Source organism: Delphinapterus leucas, chromosome 1 (genome assembly GCF_059928025.1).
Source record: "Delphinapterus leucas isolate spDelLeu-1000000601 "Yukka" chromosome 1, BTC_Dleu_Yukka2, whole genome shotgun sequence".
Lineage (NCBI taxonomy): Eukaryota > Metazoa > Chordata > Mammalia > Artiodactyla > Monodontidae > Delphinapterus > Delphinapterus leucas.
In genome coordinates this window covers 59,932,767-59,958,288 of record NC_143129.1, presented here as the reverse complement: position 1 = coordinate 59,958,288, position 25,522 = coordinate 59,932,767, and the positions used below count along the sequence as shown (strand labels likewise).

At 36.0% G+C, this 25,522-nt stretch overlaps 1 protein-coding gene and 1 non-coding gene across 10 annotated transcripts in view; both read right to left on the bottom strand.

Moving 5' to 3' along the window:
• The window catches only part of COP1 (COP1 E3 ubiquitin ligase), a 276,120-nt gene that overhangs the window by 91,559 nt on the left and 159,039 nt on the right, over positions 1–25,522 (bottom strand). For 8 of the 9 annotated variants that reach the window (XM_089910807.1, XM_089910796.1, XM_089910781.1 and 5 more), the window contains 3 exons: positions 23,901–24,009; positions 23,430–23,511; positions 6,383–6,499 (listed from right to left, as the gene is read on the bottom strand). In XM_089910807.1, the coding sequence (XP_089766933.1) occupies positions 6,383–6,499; positions 23,430–23,511; positions 23,901–24,009 (308 nt within the window). The remainder of the gene's footprint in view (positions 1–6,382; positions 6,500–23,429; positions 23,512–23,900; positions 24,010–25,522) is intronic. The other variant, XM_022556532.2, reaches the window with a different exon arrangement.
• Positions 11,937–12,019, bottom strand: LOC115803122 (small nucleolar SNORD12/SNORD106). Its single transcript, XR_004023781.2, has one exon. It is a non-coding gene; the product is annotated as a small nucleolar SNORD12/SNORD106 (small nucleolar RNA).

The following is a 25,522-nucleotide window of genomic DNA, read 5'->3' as shown; positions in this document are numbered from 1 at the left end:
AGACAAAAGACCTGTATGCAGAAAACTATAAGACACTGATGAAAGAAATTAAAAACACAAAAAGATGAGGAGATATACCATGTTTTTGGATTGGAAGAATCAACATTGTGAAAACGACTATACTACCAAAAGCAATCTACAGATTCCATGCAATCCATGTCAAATTACCAAAGGCATTTTTTACAGAACTAGAACAAATAATCTTAAAATTTGTATGCAGGCACAAAAGACCCTGAATAGCCAAAGCAGTCTTGCGGGAAAAAAAGAGAGCTGGAGGAATCAGACTCCCTGACTTCAGACTATACTACACGCTACAGTAACCAAGACAATATCGTTCTGGCACAAAAACAGAAATAAAGATCAATGGAACAGGATAGAAAGCATCAAGATAAACCCATAAACCTATGGTCAACTAATCTATGACAAACGAGGCAAGGATATACAATGGTGAAAAAACAGTCTCTTCAATAAATGGTGCTAGGAAAACTGGACAGTCACATGTAAAATAATGAAATTAGAACACTCCCTAACACCATACACAGAGATAAACTCAAACTGGATAAGAGACCTAAATGTAAGAACAGACACTATAAAACCCTTAGAGGAAAACATAGGAAGAACACTCTTTGACATAAATCACAGCAAGATCTTTTTTGATCCACTTCCTAGAATGGAAATAAAAAGAAAAATAAACAAATGGGACCTAATGAAACTTAAAAGCATTTGCACAGCAAAGGAAACTACAAACAAGATGAAAAGACAACACTCAGAATGGAGAAAATATTTGCAAATGAATCGACGGACAAAGGATTAATCCCCAAAATATATAAACAGCTCATGCAGCTCAGTATTAAAAAAACAAACAACCCAATCCAAAAATGGGCAGAAGACCTAAATAGACATTTCTCCAAAGAAGACATGCAGATGGCCAAGAAGCACATGAAAAGCTGCTCAACATCACTAATTATTAGTGATATGCAAATCAAAACTACAATGAGATATCACCTCATACCAGTTAGAATGGGCATCATCAGAAAAATTACAAACAATAAATGCTGGAGAGGGCATGGAGAAAAGGGAACCCTCTCGCACAGTTGGTGGGAATGTAACTGATAGAGCCACTATGGAGAACAGTATGTATGTTCCTTCAAAAACTAAAAATAGAACTACCATATGACCCAGCAATCCCACTACTGGGCATATACCCTGAGAAAACTATAATTCAAAAAGACACATGCACCCCATGTTCATTGCAGCACTATTTACAATAGCCAGGGCATGGAAGCAACCTAAATGCCCATTGAGAGACGAATGGATAAAGAAAATGTGGTACATATATACAATGGAATATTACTAAGCCATAAAAAGGAACGAAATTGGGTCATCTGTAGAGACGTGGATGGATCTAGAGACTGTCATACAGAGTGAAGTAAGTCAGAAAGAGAAAAACAGATATCGTATATTAACGCATATATGTGGAACCTAGAAAAATGGTACAGATGAACTGGTTTTCACAGCAAAAACTGAGACACAGATGTAGAGAACAAACGTATGAACACCAAGGGGGGAAAGTGGCGGTGGGAGGGTGGTGGTGTGGTGAATTGGGAGATTGGATTGACATATATATACTTATATGTATAAAATGGATAACTAATAAGAAACTGCTATATAAAAAAATAAATAAAATGAAATTTAAAAATTAAAAAAAAAAGAAATAAGACATTCCCCATGATGATTTTAAGAAAAGAATGAAAAGGAAAGAAAAAAAGAAATGAAGGAAACAACAGCAAAGATCAATAACCCTAAAAGTTGGTTTTTGAGAAGATAAACAAAATTTATAAACCATTAGCCAGACTCATCAAGAAAAAAAGGGAGAAGATGCAAATCAACAGAATTAGAAATGAAAAACGAGAAGTAACAAATGACACTGCAGAAATACACATGATCATGAGAGCTTACTACAAGCACCTATATGCCAATAAAATGGACAACCTGGAAGAGATGGACAATATCTTAGAAAAGCACAACTTTCCAAGACTGAACCAGGAAGAAATAGAAAATATAAACAGACCAATCACAATCACTGAAATTGAGACTGTGATTAAAAATCTTCCAACAAACAAAAGCCCAGGCCCAGATGGCTTCACAGGAGAATTCTATCAAACATTTAGAGAAGACCTAACACCTATCCTTCTCAAACTCTTTCAAAAGGTATCAGAGGGAGGAACACTCCCAAACTCATTCTACGAGGCCACCATCACCCTGATACCAAAATCAGACAAAGATGTCAAAAAGAAAGAAAACTGCAGGCCAATATCGCTGATGAACATAGATGCAAAAATCCTCAACAAAATACTAGCAAACAGAATCCAACAGCACATTAAAAGAATCATACACCACAATCAAGTGGGGTTTACCCCAGGAATGCAAGGATTTTTCAGTATATGCAAATCAATCAATGTGATAAACCATATTATCAGGTTGAAGGAGAAAAACCATATGATCATCTCAATAGATGTAGAAAAAGCTTTCCACAAATTTCAACACCCATTTATGATAAAAACCCTCCAGAAAGTAGGCATAGAGGGAACTTACCTCAACATAATCAAGGCCATATATGACAAACCCACAGCCAATATCATTCTCAATGGTGAAAAACTGAAAGCATTTCCTCTAAGATGAAGAACAAGACAAGGTTGTCCACTCTCACCACTATTATTCAACATAGTTTTGGAGGTTTTAGTCAAAGCAATGAGAGAAAAAAAAGAAATAAAAGGAATACAAATCAGAAAAGGAGATGTAAACCTGTCACTGTTTGCAGATGACATGATACTATACATAGAGAATCCTAAAGATGCCACCAGAAAACTACTAGAGCTAATGAATGAATTTGGTAAAGTTGCAGGATACAAAATTAATGCACAGAAATCTCTTGCCTTCCTATACACTAATGATGAAAGATCCAAAAGAGAAATTAAGGAAACACTCCCATTTACCATTGCAACAAAAATACCTAGGAATAAACCTACCTAAGGAGACAAATGGCCTGTATGCAGAAAACTATAAGACACTGATGAAAGAAATTAAAGATGATACAAACAGATGGAGAGATATACCATGTTCTTTGATTGGAAGAGTCAACATTGTGAAAAGGACTATACTACCCAAAGCAATCTACAGATTCAGTGCAATCCCTATCAAACTACCACTGACATTTTTCACAGAACTAGAACAAAAAATTTCACAATTTGTATGGAAACACAAAAGACCCCGAATAGCCAAAGCAATCTTGAGAAAGAAAAACGGGCTGGAGGAATCAGGCTCCCGGACTTCAGACTATACTACAAAGCTACAGTAATCAAGACAGTATGGGGCTTCCCTGGTGGCGCAGTGGTTGAGAACCTGCCTGCCAATGCAGGGGACACGGGTTCGAGCCCTGGTCTGGGAAGATCCCACATGCCGTGGAGCAACTGGGCCCGTGAGCCACAACTACTGAGCCTGTGCACCTAGAGCCTGTGCTCCGCAACAAGAGAGGCCACGATAGTGAGAGGCCCACGCACCGCGATGAAGAGTGGCTCCCGCTTGCCGCAACTAGAGAAAGCCCTCGCACAGAAACAAAGACCCAACAAAGCAAAAATAAATAAATAAATAATAAAAATAATGAGTTCCTTAAAAAAAAAAAAGACAGTATGGTACTGGCACAAAACCTGGAATATAGATCAACAGAATAGGATAGAAAGCCCAGAGATAAACCCACACACATATGGTCACCGTATCTTTGATAAAGGAAGGAAGAATATACAATGGAGAAGACACAGACTCTTCAATAAGTGGTGCTGGGAAAACTGGACAGCTACATGTAAAAGAATGAAATTAGAACACTCCCTAACACCATACACAAAAATAAAGTCAAAATGGATTAAAGACCTAAATGTAAGGCTAGACACTATAATCTCTTAGAGGAAAACACAGGCAGAACACTCTATGACATAAATCACAGCAAGATCCTTTTTGACCCCCCTCCTAGAGAAATGAAAATAAAAATAAACAAATGGGACAAAAATGTTACATGGGACCTAATGAAACTTAAAAGCTTTTGCACAGCAAAGGAGTAACTAAACAAGACGAAAATACAACTTTCAGAATGGGAGAAAACAGATGCAAATGAAGCAACTGACAAAGGACTAATCTCCAAAATTTAGAAGTGGCTCCTGCAGCTCAATATCATAAAAACAAACAACCCAATCCAAAGATGGGCAGAAGACCTAAACAGACATTTCTCCAAAGAAGATATACAGATTGCCAACAAACACATGAAAGGACGCTCAACATCACTAATCATTAGAGAAATGCAAATCAAAACTCTGATGAGGTAGCACCTCACACCAGTCAGAATGGCCATCATCAAAAAATCCACAAACAATAAAGGCTGGAGAGCGTGTGGAGAAAAGGGAACCCTCTTGCACTGTTGGTGGGAATGTAAACTGATACAGCCACTATGGAGAACAGTATGGAGGTTCCTTAAAAAACTACAAATAGAACTACCATACGACCCAGCAATCCCACTACTGGGCATATACCCTGAGAAAACCATAATTCAAAAAGAGTCATGTACCACAGTGTTCATTGCAGCTCTGTTTGCAATAGCCAGGACATGGAAGCAACCTAAATGTCCATCGACAGATGAATGGATAAAGAAGATGTGGCACATAGATACAATGGAATATTACTCAGCCATAAGAAGAAACGAAACTGAGTTATTTGTCGTGAGGTGGATGGACCTAGAGTGTGTCATACAGAGTGAGGTAAGTCAGAAAGAGAAAAACAGTACCATATGCTAACACATATATATGGAATCTTAAAAAGAAAAAAAAAAGAAGTTTATGAAGAACCTAGGGGCAGGAGAGGAATAAAGATGCAGACGTAGAGAATGGACTTGAGGACATGGACGGGGAGGGGGAAGGGTAAGCCCGGATGAAGTGAGAGAGTGGCATGGACTTATATACACTACCAAATGTAAAATAGATAGCTAGTGGGAAGCAGCCTCATAGCACAGGGAGATCAGCTCTGTGACCACCTAGAGGGGTGGGATAGGGAGGGTGGGAGGGAGATGCAAGAGCGAGGGGATATGGGGATATATGTATACATATAGCTGATTCACTCTGTTATAAAGCAGAAACTAACACACCATTGTAAAGCAATTATACTCCAATAAAGATGTTAAAAAAGAAATAAAAACTCGTAACCAAAAAAAAAAATTGATGGCCATTGGTGAGTATGTTTATAATATTAAAAACTCAAAAAGCTACTCTAATTAAATCACTGATAAAATATTAATTAATAATAATAACTAAGTAATTATTGAGCATCATTTTCGAAGAGCTTTACAGACAGCATCTTCCTTTCATAATCGTCATAAGAGACCCAAAAGGCTATCTCTATTTTAAAGATAAGGAACTTGGGGAGAGAAGTTAATCAATTTGCCCAAAGTAACATTTCTAGTCAGAGACAAAACAGGGATTTAAATAAGGGAATGAAAAAGAGCAGCATGTGGGGGGGGAAAAAAAAATCTATCTGCTAATGAAAAGAGAATTCTACCCATATATACATGTTCATCCATACCCTCCTGGAATTTAATTATGAAATTATGCCAGTATGCAAGTGAAATAAATAGTAAGTTGGAATAAGGAAAAGATGTTATGACAAATTAAGATTTAAATTTACCTTTTTACAAGGTAATATTGTGTTCATGATACGGTGCTAGATTATCTTTTTTTTTACTCAAGATTATCAATAAAAAAAAGGAATCAAGAATCAAGGAGATTTAACAATGCTAAAGTTAAATTACAGGTGTTTACTGCTTTAGTAAACATTCAAGGTAGGAATTCAGATATAGAAGACAAAGGACTTATGAGTAAAAGTGACCATATAATTTATCTTCCAACCCATAACACTTTTGAGAATGAAAGAAAGCCCTATCAGTAATTATGATGGTAAGACAAATTGAAGGAATTATTAGGTTTCCTTTAATTAAAAAAAAAAAAAGGTTTCCTGTGTCTAAACAATACAGCTTCATTGTTTAAACATCATTATGACCTAAGTTTGTAAACAAATAAGCATTATTCATGCATGCAAAGACTCAGAGGAACAACAACAAAAATAATCAACAAACCCATCTCTATGTATTAGACATGGGAGACAGAACACTGAAATTAAGGCACAGCAATTAATGAGTAAAAATGGCATACCACATAGTTCTAATTTAGAGTATAATAATGAAAATAAAGTTTAAACCTACAAAGAAAGTTATTCATTTTAAAACGTTCTTTTATCTTAGTCATGAAAACCAACAACAAAAGAAGACAAATCTTTCATTTCTTACCTGCACAGCCGAAAGCCAGATGGTATCTAGAAGAGGGGCTGAATTTAACACAGCACACGTTAGCCTTTGCCTCAATGCTTGCCACCGAGTTGTCTAGGTTGGTAGACCATAGCTTCACTAAGAGTAAGGAACAATAAAAATGAAAATAAACAATACATAGGCCAGTGCTTCTGTAACTGAGAAAGTCTGCTTATTGCTACAGCTGTCTTTTCATGCTAATCTAAGCATTTTGGTTTACTAGGATCAAAAATGTTTAACCTGAATGAATAATAGAACAGTATATTTAAACCAACAGAACTTAGTTTCAAAGTCAGAAAATATTATATAATCAATATATCTCATAACTAAGGCATAAAAGACAGGTTAAAACAAAGCAATCTGAAATACATGTGTATTTGCCTTAGTATTCTTTAAATAGTGTGTGTGTGTGTGTGTGTGTATGAGTAAGGCAACTACATGGTTTATCGTCCAACCTATTACACTTTTGAGAACCTAACATACACACACATTTTCACATGTACGATATATATCAGGTTGTATATATGATATATACACAAATATCTTTTAAAGTACCTGGGAGCAGTTCTTATTTCATCTTTCAATTAAGAATTCCATGATTTTAAAATTTTACATGGGAACTTAGTTGTATGATTTAGTACGTCTAAAGTAACAGATGACAGAATTGCTTAGCTGAACTTTAAAATTTAGCTTTAATATTTGATATTTAGTCCACTCCAATGGTATATATTGAGATTTGTAAGGATTAGGGAGTGAAAAGCTGACTGATCAGAGCAGGTCAGATCTGAAAGCAGAAGTATAAAAGTGAGATGTTATCTTGTGAGTTACCAGAGCAACCATATCATTTTTAAACAAAAATGTCTTAGTAGACACTAGGATACAAATAGACTTTCAAGATACAGGTTACGATCCTGGTTGCACATTAGGATTAATAACAAACAATAACAACAACAAAAGCCTTCCTAACCCATCATTCTATGGGTCCCAATGTCTCATCAGGACAGTGCCCAGATGGGGTCCAGGTATTGGTGGTTTTTTAAAAAGCTCTCCGGGGGCTTCCCTGGTAGCGCAATGGTTAAGAATCCACCTGCCAGTGCAGGGGACACGGGTTCAAGCCCTGGTCCAGGAAGATCTCACATGCCTCAGAGCAACTAAGCCTGTGTGCCACAACTACTGAGCCTGGGCTCCAGAGCCCGCAAGCCACAACTACTGAGCCCATGTGCCACAACTACTGAAGCCCACGCACCTAGAGCCTGTGCTCCACAACAAGAGAAGCCAACGCAATGAGAAGCCTGCGTACTGCAATGAAGACCCAACGCAGCCAAAAATAAATAAATTAATTTTTAAAAAAAAGCTTTCTGAGTGATTCTAATGTGTAAAGCAGAGTTGAAAACCAAAATATAGAGCTGGAGGCATAATAAAATTTTAGAATCTTTTTAGGATTATTAATACAGTGATCTTTAAATAGGAGTGAAAAACATAAAAATGGTTCCAACAACTACCACTTCTATGAATGTTATTTCATAAGAATAGAGACTTCCTCTGTGTGAACAGGATCATTTATCTTCTATGAATAGAATTTCACAAGAATAGAAAATTTCTTTAAATATGTGAAACCTCTGAATAAAAATTAATCATTAAAAAAAGTTATTTAAAACCTGATGAATTGGGCTTCCCTGGTGGCGCAGTGGTTGAGAGTCCGCCTGCCGACGCAGGGGACACGGGTTTGTGCCCCGGTCCGGCAGGATCCCACATGCTGCGGAGCGGCTGGGCCCATGAGCCATGGCCGCTGAGCCTGCGCGTCCGGGGCCTGTGCTCCACAATGGGAGAGGCCACAACAGTGAGAGGCCCGCGTACCGCAAAAAAAAAAAAACCAAAGAAAATACCTGATGAATCTATTAGCCTTCCCAGAGAAACATAAGATACTCATTACTAAAATAAAAAAATAACAGTTTTAAATAGAAATGTCTGATTTGTTTCATGTTATTTTCCAATAGGAATCGTGCTATTTCAGTCAACATACAATTGTTCAGGCAATTAAGATACACAATTCTGAGATGAGATGGCTAGCTGTAATTAAAAGTCTGCATGTCAAATAGTACTTATAGATTAGAATATCAAGTGGTAGGACTGTACTCTAACAGCGTGGCAAGCCAAAGTTAATCCACAACAAATATTTATGGAGAACCTACTAATCCCATAACCTCACTACTAATCACTAAGAACCTTTACAAACAAGGGTTATATATCAGTGTTTCATGACTATTAAATATGAGTAGTCATAAAAATGAACCAGAACTAACAGAACAACAGCTAACTTAGAAGTGAGGTCTTCTTCTTTATTTCAAAGTAATTTTCTCAATGGAGTAATCATTTACATTTTAAAAATAAGACATAATGGTTAACCACCATGGTTATAATTTTCAGCACATAAGATATTAGAATCTAATATAACTGTCTGAACTGTAAGGATACCTAAGGTTTAAAATACTATAAAAATACACTGAATATATAAAGCATAGAAAAGAAAAATGCACAAGGAATATAATACCGTTATTAAGTTATTAGTTATTAAATAGAACAGGTATTGTGGATTAAATTGTTCTCCACAAAAAGATACGTTGAAGTCCTAACACTAGGTACCTATGAGTGTCAACTTATTTTGAAATAGGGTCTTTACAGATGTAATCAAGTTAAGATGAGGTCATACTGGAATAGGATGGGCCCTAAATCCAATGACTGATACCTTTATAAGGCGAGGGAGACTTGGCTACAGAGGCAAAGAGTGAAGAAGGCGATGTGTAGAGAGAGGCAGAAATTGGATGCAGCTACAAGTAAAAGAATGCCAAGGACTGCTACGTAACCACCAGAAGCTAGGAAGGCAAGGACGGATTCTTCCCTAGAGTCTTCAGAGGGAGAATGGCCCTGCCAATACCTTACTCCGGGCTTCTAAGCCTGTAGTACTGTGAGAGAATAAATTTCTATTGTAGGAGCCAGGCATGTAGTGGTACGCTGCTATGGCAGTCCTAGGGAACTAATATAACAGATATGATGAAATAACATTAAAATCAACTTAATATCCTAAGATAACATCATAGGTCAAAAGGTAAAATAGTATAATCTTTTGGAGAAAGAAATCAATAAAAGTACCGGAAGAAAATGTCTAAGACTGGGAATTCCCTGGCGGCCCAGTGGTTAGGACTTGGCGCTCTCACCTCCAGGGGCCTGGGTTTGATCCCTGTTAAGAGGAACTAAGATCTGCAAGCTGCGTGGTGTGGCCAAAAAAAAAAAAAAAAATGTCTAAGACAAATATAAATGAGATGTTCTTCACAATAAGGAACTATGGCTCCTTTCTCCGTAAAAGTCTGATAGTAAGAATTTCTTTTAACTAAAAAATTACAGTCTCAACATTTATTGTGAAAATTCCTTTTGGCAAGAAAAAACAAAGGCGAATTTAAAAGAAAATATCCTCAAGGTGAAGAGCTAAAGCAATTAAATCAAACAAAACACATTGCCCTTATTTATATAGTCTCCTGTGACACTCAGAAAAAAATCAAAATAGTGACTCCTAGGAAAATCATGTCAAAATGTAGGAGACTAAAAAAAAAAAAAAAAAACTTGTTCTGAGTACTATCTAGCTGCCTTTATGAAATGAATTTTTTACTTATAGCTAAGTGTTTTATTACAAGTTTGATTAATGTTAATAGGTAAAGAAAAGATTTTTGTTTTTCTGGTTTTTTTGAGTATCACCTGAATCTTAAGTCCCATTAAAAAGTCCTGAATTTAAAAAAAATCCAACTACCCTAGAGGATTGGTGAGGTTTATCATCTACAAATCTTTAAAGTCTGGGTTAAACACTCCCTAAGTTCTTTTGTTCAAAATTATTTTTTCCAAAAACAGAACACATTACATATCTATAATAATGTCAGTACCAATTTCAATGTGCAGGATTTATGTTTCTTTCAGACTGGGTCCACTGTATATCTATTTGCACAAAGCTTCCTAAGAAAGAATTCATTGTAAAAGATAAAGGAAACAGGCCCAGGAGTTTGACACAATAAGAAAGCCTGTCTTTAGTGAGAATGTGCAAGTATGAGTATGATTCATATCTGGTACTACTGAACCCACTTCTGAACTACTGTCTAGATCCTACAGAAAACAGAATGAATTAAAAGGTAGAATGCTGCTTCACCCAAAACTATCATAAACATATATACTATTTGATAAGCCTAAAAAAGTGTAAAAGATTAAACACAAAGATGTGTACTTTGACAATGCTAATTATCAAACATAAGTTTTTCTTTTAAACTTCATCAAAGAGAAAACAGGCCTTGTCACATTAGTTAGCTAGTGTTGCACAGCAAATTGCCCCAAAACTTAGCAACTTAAAACAACAAAATTTACTATGTCACATAGTTTCTGAGAATCAGGAATCTCCAAGCAGCTTGGCTGGGTGCTTTTGGCTCCCCGTGTCAAGGCTCAGAGGTCACAGTAAAGCTGAGCTGAAGAATTCGTTTCAAAGTTCACTCAACACAGCTCTTGGCGTGAGGATTCGGTTCCCCACCATTTGGGCTTATGATACAGCTAGCTTCTCCCAAACCAAGTGAATGGAAAGAGAATGATGAAGACAGATAAAACTAATTTCAGAAGGGACATACCTTCATTTCTACAGTATTCTGCTATCATGCAGACTGGAGCAATGGGGAAGCAGGGGAACTAAACAAGTGTGGGAATAATAGAAACCAAAGATCACTGGGGTCCATCTGGGATGCTGGCCAACACAAGCCTTTTAATTTCTTTTGGATCCAGGAGATATTATACTTAGTAGAGTTATAACTTATGGGAATGTAACTGTTATCATAATGCTGTTTATTTATCATGTTGCAGTTCATTTTTTAGTCCTCTGATGATAAGAAGTAGAAGCATTTCATTCAGTACGAATTAAGTAAAATTAATTTTTGAAATTTACCAAGATTTCAAATTCAGCACTTTTACATTAACATATACAACTATGAAAATTTGGAATAAAGCAGGCTAAATTTAGGGTGTCCTAAAGCCTAAATTCTTCAAACTCATATGTGGAGGGGAAAAAACCTTTAAAGAATGTGCTGGGCTTCCCTGGTGGCGCAGTGGTTGACAGTCCGCCTGCCGATGCAGGGGACACGGGTTCGTGCCCCGGTCCGGGAGGATCCCACATGCCGCGGGGCGGCTGGGCCCGTGAGCCATGGCCGCTGAGCCTGCGCGTCCGGGGCCTGTGCTCCGCAAGGGGAGAGGCTACAACAATGAGAGGCCCGCGTACCGCAAAAAACAAACAAAAAAAGAATGTGCTTATTCTATTTCAAAAACAAGATTATTTATTGGAAATGACTCTTAGGTTATGTATTTTAAAAGGAAAATACATTTTCCCAAAAGAACTTATAAAGTGGCACATGAAACTCTTTTCTGATTACCTTGCTAGGTACTGACAGTTCTTTAACATGCAAATATGTGCACATATAATTGGAAGTAAACTGTTTTTATTTTTTTTTTTTAACTTTTTGTCTTATAACTGGCTTAGAGAAGTTAGATCAACATGGTTGATCTGTCGGGGAAAAAAGTTCAGTTATCATTTATGAGGAATTAAACTATTGTTAAAATATACAGATCAGAAAAATATCATTTGTAAGGACTGAGTATTTAATTATACAATGAAAAAATAACTTCCATTGTTAATAATGGTTAAAAATTGATCAAACAACAAATATAAAAAATGTTAAATATTTTTGTGTAAAATACATTAAAAGTAATTTAAAAAATATTCTTACTATAAAATTATTATCAAGGCTATATTTTATAAGTAAAATCACCAAACAGTCAAGGAGTGATAAATATATTTAAGACACAGTAAATACAGGCATTCCTGTATAGAGGGTTTTGTTCCAGGCCACCACAATAAAGCAAGTACTGTAATTAAGGGAGTCACAAAATGTTTGTTTTCCCAGTACATGTAAAATCCATGTTTATATTATACTGCAGTCTATTAAATGTGCAGTAGCGTTATATCAAAAAAAAAATTTACACACCTTAATTAAAAAATATTTTATTGCTAAAAAATGGAAACCATCATCTGAGTCTTTTTACTGGTAGACTGTTTTGCCTCTAAGTTGATGGCTGCTGACTGATCAGAATGGTGGTTGCTGAAGGCTTGGGGTGGCTGCAGCAACTTCTTAAAATAAGACAGCAGTGAAGTCTGCCCCATCTATTAACTCTTCCTTTCATGAACAATTTCTCTGTTTTCAATTGGCTTTGCCCAGATTCATCAGAGGAATCACTATCTATGGCACATATGGCCTTACAAAATGTATTTCTTAAATAATAAGATTTGAAAGTTGAAACTACTCCTTGATCTATAGGCTGTAGAATGGATGTTGTATTAGCAGGCATGAAAAAAACATTAATCTCATTGTCTCTTTCCATCAGAGGTCTTGGATGACCAGGAGCATTGTCAATGAGCAGTACTATTTTGAAAGCAATCTTTTTTTCTGAGCAGGAGGTCTCAACAGTGGGCTTAAAATATTCAGCAAACCATGTTGTAATCAGATGTGCTGTCATGCAGGCTTTGTTGTTCCATTTAAGGAGCACAGGCAGAGTGGATTTAGCATAATTCTTAAGGGCCCTACAATTTTCAAAATGGCAAATGAGCACTGGCTTCAATTTCAAGTTACCAGCTGCTTTAGCCCCAACAAGAGTTGGCCTGTCCTTTAAAGCTCTGAAACCAGGCACTGACTTCTCTAGTTATGGAAATCCTAGATGGCATCTTCTTTCAATATAATACTGTTTCATCTACATTGAAAATATGTTGTTTAGTGGAGCCACCTTCATTATCTTAGCTATATCTTCTGGATAATTTGCAACAGCTTCTTTTTATTTATTTATTTATTTTAACATCTTTATTGGAGTATAATTGCTTTACAGTGGTGTGTTAGTTTCTGCTTTATAACAAAGTGAATCAGTTATGCAACAGCTTCTAATCAGCACTTGCAGCTTCACCGTGCACTTTTATGTTGTAAAGACAGTTTCCTTCCTTAAACCACATGAGCCAACCTCTGCTAGCTTCAAACTTTTCTTCTGCAACTTCCTCACCTCTCTCAGCCTTCATAGAATTGAAGAGAGTTAGGGCCTTGCTCTGGATCAGGCTTTGGCTTAAGGGAATATTTGACCTTCTATCCAGACCACTAAAACTTTCTTCATATCAGCAATAAGGCTATTCCACTTTCTTATCATCCATGTGTTCACTGGAATAACACTTTTAATTTCCTTCAAGAACTTCTCCTTAGCATTCACAACTTGGCTAAGTGTTCGGTGCAAGAGGCCTAGCTTTCAGCCTATCTTGACTCTCAACATGCCTTCTTCACTAACCTTAATCATTTCTAGCTTTTGATTTAAAGTTAGATGTGCCACATGAAAAGATGCTCAACATCATAACTAATTATTAGAGAAATGCAAATCAAAACAACAATGAAGTACCACCTCACAGTGGTCAAATGGCCATCATCAAAAAATCTACAAATAACAAATGCTGGAGAGGGTGTGAAGAAAAGGGAACCCTCCTACACTGTTGGTGGAAATGTAAATTGGTGCAGACACTATGGAAAACAGTATGGAGGTTCCTCAAAAAACTAAATATAGAGTTGCCATATGACCCAGCAATCCCACTCCTGAGCATATATCTGGATGAAACTATAATTCAAAAAGATACATACACCCCTATGTTCAAAGCAGCAGTATTCACAATAGTCAAGACATGGATAAAATCTAAATGTCCATCAACAGAGGAATGGATAAAGAAAATGTGGTATATATATATATACACACACACACACACACACACACAATGGAATACTACTCAGCCATAAAAAAGAATGAAATAATGCCATTTGCAGCAACATGGATGGACCTAGAGATCATCATACTGAGCGAGGTGAGAAAGAGAAAGACAAATACCATATGACATCACTTATATGTGGAATCTAAAGTATGACACAAATGAATTTACCTACGAAACAGAAACAGACTCATAGACTTAGAGAACAGATTGGTGGTTGCCAAGGGGGAGGGGAATGGGAGAGGGATGGAGTTGGAGGTTGTGGTTAGCATATGTAAGCTATTATATATAGGATGGATAAACAACAAGGTCCTACTGTATAGCACAGAGGACTATATTCAGTATAGTTAAACCATAATGGAAAAGAATATGAAAAAAATGTATATATATGTATAACTGAATCACTTTGCTGCACAGCAGAAATTAACACAAACATTGTAAATCAACTATACTTCGATTTATAAAAAATAAATAAATAATAAAGTGAGATGTGCAACTCTTCTGTTCACTTGAACAATTAGAGGCCAACAGAGGGTCATTAACTGGCCTAATTTCAACATTGTTATGTCTCAGGGAATAGGGAGGCCTGAGGAGAAGGAGAGAGACAGAGGAACGGACAGGGGTGGAGCAATCAGAACACACACTACGTTTATCGATTAAGTTTGCCATCTTATATAGGTGCAGTGTGTGGCACTCCAAAACAATTACAATAGCAACACCAAAGATCACTGATAACAGATCACCATAACACATACAAAAACACTGAATAAGTTTGAAATTTTGTGAGAATTACCAAAATGTGACAGAGAGACATGAAATGAGCAAAAGCTGTTGAAAAATGGCGCCAATAGACTTGCTCTATACAGGGTTACCATAAACCCTCAATTTGTAGAAAACATAGTATCAGCAAGGTGCAATAAAACGAGGTATGTCTGTAACACTTCTGAGAAAGGCTTAAATGCACTTGGGAATGTTAGTACCAACCAAGACAGAATAATCTGTCAGTCTCTCTCACTGTGAGTTTACTCTGGACAATTATCAAGAAAACAGAAAGTGACTCTCTGAGGAATGTGAATAATAAGGAAAACCAGTCATTCGGGGGAGGAAATTCAAGACTTAAGAAGTGACCAACATGGAGGTGAGAATACTGTTTTGCTCCTCCCTCTATTCTCCCATAGAGAGGCAAAGTCAGTACCTCAATCAGCAAAAACTAAGGAAAATCCCTGTGTATCTGGCCATAAGACTAATAAAAGGGGTTCTTGCAAGCCAGAGGTTTGGGAGTAATTTTCATTGTTTTTCTTTTGTTTCATCCTTTTTCTCTTTCAACTTTTCCCCAAGGGAGGGCTTTAGTCACAGAGCTGCATCAGTATGGGAAGCTAATGCACCAAGAGAAACTCCATCTCCACGGCCATAAAAAGGAGTAACTCATCTGTACAGAAAACCCTACTTTCTTGAGAAACCCTCAGTAAAAAAGACTCTGGGGGATGAAGAGTGTGCAGGAGAAACTTCAAAAAGAAAGCACTGGAAAAGGAGATCCCATACTTCTGTGTATGAACAGCATAAGTCTTGTAGTTACTTCTGAGTTCTATGTGCAAGATGGACACAAAGTAGAATGGCAAAGGCTATGAGCATTGAACTACGTTTGAAAAGACCTACTAATTTCCAGATTAACCTCTGACTGGCATATGCATCAGACAAACCAATGGAGCACAGCAAAGGCTCTGAAAACTGACCTGACAGTAAAACAAGCACTCACATAGGCAAGATAGAACTCACAGTCAAAATCTAAACCAACTGGTTACCTGATTTAAAAAAACAAAACAAAGCACTCTCCAGAAAATCTGAACAATACCCAGAGTTGTACAAAATAATATTCAAAATGCTTACCATATAACCTCAAAATAACTCAACATACAAAAATCCAGGAAAATGTGAAGAATTTTCAAAGGAAGATGCAATCAACAGGGCAATGCTATAAAACAGATGTTAAAGCAACTACTGTAACTATGTTCCATGGGGTAAAAGTAATAAACATTTAAAATTAATGGAAAGATAGATGTACTCAGAGAGATATGGAAACTGTGAAAAAGAACATAATAGAAAATTTTAAAACAATTACAGTAATTTACATAAAAGATTCACTGAGGTAAATTCATAGCAAAAGGGAGATAGACACATAAAAGTTAGTGAACGAGAAGACAGAAGACAAATTACTCAATCTGAAGAAAGGAAAAAATATTGACAAGAAAAGGACAGAGTCTCAGGGACCTATAAGACAAAATAAAAAGGTTTAACATTCATGCAGTTGGAATCCCAAAGGAGAAAAGAATGAAATTACTGGTTTGATGAATATCTAACAAAACAGTTTCAGAAGAAAGAATATCAATAGGGATGAAGAGTGACACTAAATACTGATAAAAGGGTCAGTTCACCAAGAAAATATAACATTTCTAAATGTTCCTGACCCTAACAACAGAACTTCCCCCCAAAATGAGGCAAAACACCCTCCTCCCCAAGATAACTGAAAAGAGAAATAAAACTAGATTTCATCACTCCTGTTTCATAATTAATAAAACAAAGAGACCAAAAAAGGGGGGAAATAGAAAACCAAAAAAATATTATCAACAAGATTGATCTGACACTTATAGAACACTCCATCAAACAGCAGAGTACAGATTTTTTCGATGCACTTGGAATATTTACCAAGGTAGACTGTATTCTGGGCTACAAAACAAATCATAACAAATTTAAAAGGATTAAAATTATATAAAAATATGTTCTGTAATTTTAAAAGAATTAAGCTATAAATCCGTAACAGTAAGAGCTCTGACATTTTTTTAAAAAGACCGAAAATGTTAAAATATTTTAAAATAATTCTTAGCCAAGCAAGACAATCACAAGAGATATTAGATGTAATTTTATTTATTTATTTTTATATTATTTATTTTTTGGCTGTGCCACGTGGCATGTGGTTCTCTGACCAAGGATCAAACCTGTGCCCCCTGCAGTGGAAGCACGGAGTCTTAACCACTGGACCACTGGGGAAGTCACAGATGTAATCTTAAATTGAATGAAAAACATATTATATGAAAATCTGTGGGATCAGCTAAAGTAGTGCTTAAAGGGAAATGTATAACAAAAAATATTTATATTAGAAAAGATAAATGCTCAAATCAATGACATAAACTTCAACTGTAACAACCTAGAAAAAGAAGAAATTAAACCCAAAGCAAGAAGAAAAAATTAATGGGCAAACATCAATGAAACTGAAAAGAGAAAACCCAATAAAATCAGTTGGATATTTGAAAAGATCAATAAGACTGATAAACCTAACATCACACTGATCTAAGTACATAAATAATAAAAAAAAGAAAGGACACAAAATACCAATTCCTGAAAGATACATACTATCAAAACTCGCTCAAAAAGAAATAGATTAATTGAACAGTTCTAAATCTACTGAAGAAATTAAGTTCTTAGTTAAAACCTTCAAACAAAGAAAACTCCAGGACAGAAAGCTTCAATATCAAATTCTACCAAACATTTAAGAGTTAAACAGTAACAATTCTAAATAATCACTTCCCTCCACCCACCCCACCCAGGGGTACACACACAGAAAAAGGAAAATCATTTTAGGAGGCCAGCATTATCCTGATACAAAAAGACATTACAAGAATAGAAAAATAACCCTCGTAAACAAAGATGTAAAAATCCACCCCCCAAAATTAGCAAATCAAATCTAACAATATAGAAAAGACAGATAATACATCATGACCAAGATGAGGTTTTTCCTGGAAATGTAAGGCTACCTCAAGATTTGAAAACAGATCATTACAGGGCTTCCCTGGTGGCGCAGTGGTTAAGAATCTGCCTGCCAATACAGGGGAAACGGATTTGAGCTCTGGTCCAGGAAGATCCCACATGCAGTGGAGCAACTAAGCCCGTGCGCCACAACTACTGAGCCTGCGCTCTAGAGCCTGCGAGCCATAACTACTGAGCTCACGAGCCACAGCTACTGAAGCCCGCGTGCCTAGAGCCCATGCTCTGCAACAAGAGAAGCCACTGCAATGAAAAGTCTGCGCACCGCAATGAAGAGTAGCCCTCCTTTGCCGCAACTAGAGAAAGCCCGTGCACAGCAACAAAGACCCAAAACAGTCAAAATAAATAAAATAAAATTAATTAATTAAAAAAACCCAGATCATTATAGTTCATGATACTGAAAAACAATAGAATCATCTCAATAGATACAGAAAAAGCATGACAAAATTCAACATCCATTCATGATAAAAAATTCTCAGCAAACTAGAACAGAACTTCCTTAACTTGACACAAAAAAATGCCTAATGCAAAACCTAAATCTAACATCATATTGATGATGAAAGATTATAAGCTTTCCGCATAAGATCAGGAACAAGGCAAGGATATTTGCTGTCACCACTCTTGTTCTGGAAGTTCCTGCAAGTACAATAAAACAAGCAAAAAAAAAGAGAAAGGCACACATGTTGAAAATGAAAAGGTATTAATGTTTCTGTTTGCCAACATGATTGGCCCAAGGAATCGCCACACATAATCTCTTAAAAGTAAAGAGTGCAGTCAAAAGTGAGAGAGTGTCATGGACATATATACGCTACCAAACGTAAAATAGATAGCTAGTGGGAAGCAGCCGCATAGCACAGGGAGATCAGCTCAGTGCTTTGTGACCACCTAGAGGGGTGGGAGAGGGCAGTTGGGAGGGAGGGAGACGCAAGAGGGAAGAGATATGGGAACATATGTATATGTATAACTGATTCACTTTGTTATAAAGCAGAAACTAACACACCATTGTAAAGCAATTATACTCCAATAAAGATGTAAAAAAAAAAAAGTAAAGAGTGCTTTAGCAAGGTTGTTGAAATGTAATTTATATTTAAAAAGTCAATTGTTTTTCTATAAACTAGTAAAAAATGAATGGATATTAATATTTTAAATACCATTTTCAATAGCACCAAATATTAAACTATTTAGTTGTAATAATGTACAAGATCTGCATTCAAAAACTATAAAACAATAAAACTATGATAAGAGAAGTCCAGAAAGGACTAAATATGAAGAGATAAACCACGTTCATGGAATGGAAGTCTCAATGCATTAAGAAATCAATTCATCCCATATTAATCTATAGATTCAACACTATCTCAATCAAAATTCCAGCAGGATTTTCTGTAGGTACTGGCAACTTGATTCTAAACTGTTTATGGGAAAGCAGAGAAAGTAAAGAGCTAAAATCATTTTCAAGAACAAAGATGAAGGATTCACACTAAATGATTTCAAGGCTTAAGCTACAAATCAAGACAATGTGGTATAGTAAAAGAAGAAATACACAGATTAATGTAGAATCTAAAAAATGTCACACCCTTCTATCAGAAATGGACAGATACAGCAAGCAGAAAATCAGTAAGGACACAGTTGAACTCAACAGCACCATAAATCAACTGAATATAATTGATATCTACATATTACTATATCCAACAACAGTGGGATACACATTCTTCTCAAAGTCACATGCAACATTCATCCATTCTGAGCCATAAAACACACCTTAACAAATTTAAAAGAATGGAAATCATACAATGTATTTCTTAGACCACAATGGAATTATACTTGGAGATCAAACAACATGCTTCTAAGTAATACATAAGTCAAATAAAAAACCTCAAGCGAAATTTAAGAATATTTTGAACTAAATGAGAATGAAGATATAACTTATCAAAATCTGTGGGATGCAGCACTCAGGGGAAAATTTATAGCACTGAATGCACATGTTAAGCAAAGAAAAAAGATGCAAAATCAATAATCTGAGCTTCCAATTCAGGAAACTAGAAATAGAAACACAAATTAAATCTAAAGTAAGCAGAAGGGAAGGAATAAAAATTAGAGCAAAAGTCAATAAATTAATATCAGGAAGTCAATAGAGAAAACCAATGAAACCAAAAGCTGGTTTGAAAAGATCAATTAAATCGATAAGCCTCAATGCAATCTGTAACAAAATCTCAATGAAGTTTTTTTTTTTGCAGAAATAGAATGAAATCCATCCTAAGATTTATGTGGAATCTTAATAGATCTAAAATAGCCAAAACAATCTTGAAAAAGAAGAAAAAATAATGGAAGACTCACTTCCTGATTTCAAAACAAAGCTACAGTAATCAAAACAGTATGGTAGTGGCATAATGACAAATATATAGACCAGTGGAAAAGAACAGAGTCCAAAAATAAGCCCTCAGAGATATGATAAAATGATTTTTAACTAGGGTGCTAAGACTTTTCAATGGAGAAAGGACAATCTTTTCAACAAGTGGTTCTGGGAAAACTGGATATTCACATGTAAAAAATGAAGTCAGACCCTTACTTTACACCATATACAAAAGTGAACTCAAAATGGATCAAAGCCACAAATGTAAGAGCTAAAACCATAAAACTGTTAGACGGAAAAATAGGCCATAAGCTTTATTACATTGGATTTGGCAATGACTTCTTGAATATGACACGAAAGGCACAGGCAACAAAAGAAAAAAATAGGCAATTTGGAATTCATCAATATGAAAAAATTGTGTGCATCAAAGCACATATTAATAAATCATATATAATGGATATTTGATAATCATGATAAGGGATTAATATTCAGAATACATAGAGAACTCCAAAACTCAATAACAACAAAACCCAATTAAAAAATTGGCATAGGACTTGAATAAACCTTTCTCCTCAGAAGATATACAAATGGCTAATAAGCACATGAAAAAATGTTCAACATCACTATCATTGGGGAAATGCCAGCAAAGCAAAACCACAGTAAGATACCACTTCATACCCATTAAAATCATTATTAAAAAAAAAAAGGAAAAATAAAAGAACAGGTATTGGCAAGGATGTGGAGAAATGGAAATAGTTGGGTACTATTGGTGGGAATATAAAATGGTGCAGTCATTGTGGGAAACAGAATGGCAGTTCCTAAAAAAATTAAGTATGTATCATATGATCCAGCAATTCCATTTCTGAGTATATACCCAGAAGAACTTAAAGCAGGGATATGAAGAGATATTTTGCCATTCATGTTCATAGCAGCATTATTCACAATAGCCAGAAAGGGGAAGCAACCAAGTGTCTATCCATCAACGAATGAAACAAAATGTGGTATATTCATACAATAGATTATTTTTCGGTCTTATAAAAGAACAAAATTCTAACACATGCTACAACACGGATGAACCTAAAAGACATTATGCTAAGTGAAATAAACCAGTCACAAGAAACAGAAATTAGAAAGGTGATTGCCAGGGGCTGGTGAAGGGGGAATGGGGAGTTACTGTTTCAGTAAAACAGAAACAGCTTCTGACACAGAGTTTCAGGTCTGCAATACGAAAAAAGTTCTATGGATTGACAGTGGTGAAGGATGCACAACAATGTGAAGGTACTTAATGCCACTGAGCAGTATACTTTAAAATGGTTAAAATGGTTTATTTTATGTGTATCTTAATACAATTTAAAATCAAGGGACTTCCCTTGTGGCGCAGTGGTTAAGAACCTGCCTGCCAATGCAGGGGACACGGGTTCAATCCCTGCTCTGGGAAGATCCCACATGCCGCGGAGCAACTAACCCCGTGTGCCACAACTACAGAGACCACGTGCCACAACTACTGAAGCCCATGCGCCTAGAGCCCGTGCTCCGCAAGAAGAGAAGCCACTGCAATGAGAAGCACACACACCGCAACGAAGAGTAGCCCCCGCTTGCCACAACGAAGACCCAATGCAGCCAAAAATAAATTTAAAAAAATAAAATCAGTAAGTAATTAAAAAAAACAAAAACCTCTTCCTACTTAAATTGCTCTTCCTACTTAAATTACTTCTATTTTCCTGAGGAAGCACACACGTATTCTCAATAAAGGCTACCCCACTACATTATTTAAAAAAAAAAAGTTTAATTAATGTAGCTTTGTATTCCAACATAAAAATGTCAATTGTAGCACAATTCTCTAAATAATTCAGAAATTCGAAGATAATTTCTTAAAGCAATTGTGAAGCGAAGTATTACAATCTATATGTACTGTGGGTGAACAACTTGCTACTTTCTGATCTAAAACTTTTTTGGGGTCAAGCCAGTCATGTCATTTCCCTTTTACAGAATACGACAGCTCTATCATTGTGAAATAAAGTTTTCAATGGTAAAGCCACCCTTGCCTATCTATCCACTAGTCTGCAAGTTACATGTTGAAAAGAAGGAAAGGGCAAAGAAATTAAGGCTATTAAGATAAAGGAAACCTGTTAACAGGGCTTTATAAATATAATGATGAGAAGAACCAGGCCAAAACAAGACAGTAAGGTTAACAGAAAAGAATGAATAGTAAAGATGGATATACCAAAAAAAAAAAAAAAAAAAAAATAGAAGAGAGGTAAATTAAATTGGCAGAAAGAGGGCTTCCCTGGTGGAGCAGTGGTTAAGAATCCGCCTGCCAATGCAGGGGACACGGATTCGAGCCTTGGTCCGGGAAGATCCCACGTGCCATGGAGCAACTAAGCCCATGCACCACAACCACTGAGCCTGCGCTCTAGAGCCCGCAAGCCACAACTACTGAGCCCACATGCCACAACTAATGAAGCCCGCGTGTCTAGAGCCCGTGCTCCGCAACAAGAGAAGCTATGACAATGAGAAGCCCGTGCACCACAACGAAGAGTAGCCCCCGCTCACCACAACTAGAGAAAGCCCGCACACAGCAACGAAGACCCAACACAGCCAAAAATAAATAAATAAATTTATATTAAAAAAAAAAACTGGCAGAAAGAGATGTAGAATTTTTGCCTTGAAACATGATAAACTTCATTAAAAGATTTTGGTATGCAGTCAGAATTTAATATAATTCAAAATACAGAGATGTCTGAAGTTCATTTCATGGTATATATAAAGGAACTGGTTATAAAAATGTCACAGTGTGGCATGAACCCAGAAAACATTATCATAATGAAGATGCAGCATATTCATTTTTCTTTCACTCCAAGAAATATAGATTTTTGTGCTTAGTAGATTATGTTTAGAATAATCAGTAATCACAAAGGATTGTTATGAGTTTCAATAAATATCTGCATCTCCGTCAGTAAAAGGAATTAAGTTGGGGGAGGGAACTCAAATAGTACCTTTTGCATCATCAGAACCCGAAGCCAAGAGTTTAGGATCCATCAAATTAAAGTCAACACTCCAACACCTTTTCTCATGCTCCTGGATGGAGAAGGAAGGCAAAGTAGTCTCAAACAGAATATAGATCTTAAAATAAATAAAGCAAAACAAACAAACAAACTTGATACCAATTTATCACTATGGTGGGAGGGAAAAGAACTGGCTATGAAAACAAATGAGATGCAAAGTAGTTCCTAAACTTTTTATATACACATTTACAAAATTACTGCTTTTGGAAATTCATTTGATACATTCTACAAATGCAAAAAGTCTGAAGAGATGCTTCAGAGAAGCATCTCTTTGGAATTACATAGGTATAGAAAATGCTAAATAATGACTTTAAATTTGTAACTATAAAACACATGAAGCTCTACAATTATTAAAAAGTGAAAATGTGATACTTAAAACAAGTAACTAGTAACCTTATTTACCTGATAGACCTTTGACCTCTGTCCTGTGAATCCATCCCATAGGATGACGGTGCCTTCATAATCACTGCTGGCTAACAGGTTCTTATGGTAACTACTCCAACTGATACAGCTGAAAGAAAGGAATACTGTTAAGCCTCATTTTACATAAAAATAAATAACAATGGGTACAAAGAATTTTGATGTGTTCAGAAAGATTAGAACCCTTTCAAAATGGTTTACATGAGTTCACAATCATTATTCTGCCCACAATACATCTGGGAAGAAAGGTATCAAATAATTCCCAGATTTTTCAACTGAAACTACCAAGTTATGACCTGTAACCACTTTTCATGCTTGTCACGAGCTGGAAGATGGATATGATGAGCCTAAAGTTGCTACTGGCCATCCCTGATACATGAGAAAAGCACGTCTGTAAGTGAAGATAATAGAGGCCAAGGGGGCAATAACATGCCATGGCAGAATGACAGACCTAATCAGACTGTTTAGGCCCCTGGATCCAGCTGTGCCCAATCATATAAACCAATAAACTGGTTTGAATTGGATTTCCGTATTTACACCCAAATCTTAACTAATATAAGTGTATGACTGAAATTTCAATTAAATGCATTTAACAGTTAGAATTAAACTTTTAACATTTATGGTTTCAGCTATTCTCAAATGTTTCAAAACTGAGAATGCGACAATTAAAAATACACTCTTTTGGTTAGACACATATGCACATCATGCATACAGTGAAGCTAATGTATATTATAGAAAAAAGTCACCTAGAAAGCAAAGCAATTAACCTAGGTGATTTCCAAGCATTTGAACACAAAGCTTTTTTGCTCTCTACTAGTTGCATTCATGCTAAATTTTAGGGGTTGGAACGAGTTCATTTGCAACTTTAAGTATACTTGTTAGAATTTCTGGGAGAAATTATATGAAACAGTTAAGAGCCTTGGATTTAGATAGACCTGAGCTTAAATTCCAGATCTGCAACTTACTAGCTGCGGCTTTGGGTAATTTAGTTCACTTTCACAATTGGTGTGCTCCAAATTGGTTTTAGGCAAGCTTACATATTGATCCTTTCAGCCCCAAGCCCATAGTTTCCAGCCTGAACTGTTTCCTTCTCTTTATTCCAAGATGCATAGAGTTCTGCCATAATTTTTACATATGTCAAGATAGAAAAGGTAAACCCTCTAATCCATATTTTCATTATAGTAACATTTACTTGATGTGGGCCAAGTACTGTGCTGAGTGCATTATGTGGATTTACTTAAAGTACAATCCTATGAAATACATATTAGTATTAGAGCCCCTATTTTATAAATGAGTAGCATGAAATGGTTAGAAGCACAGATTCTGGAACCAAACTACTTCTGTTTGAATCCAGGCTCCTCCAGAGAATAGCTGTGCAATCTTAAGCAAGTTAATGAACCTTTTTGTGCTTCAGCTTCCTTGTGTATAAAATGGGGCAACAATGGTCAGCTTAAGACAAAGCACTTAGGACAATGCCTGCCACATTAGAATTCAATAAAGTTATGTCTTACTCACGTTGTATTCTTTTCACTTAGGAATAAAGTATATAAACTAATAACTATAACAGATTCTCAATGATGAGCACCACTGATGAATGAGCACTA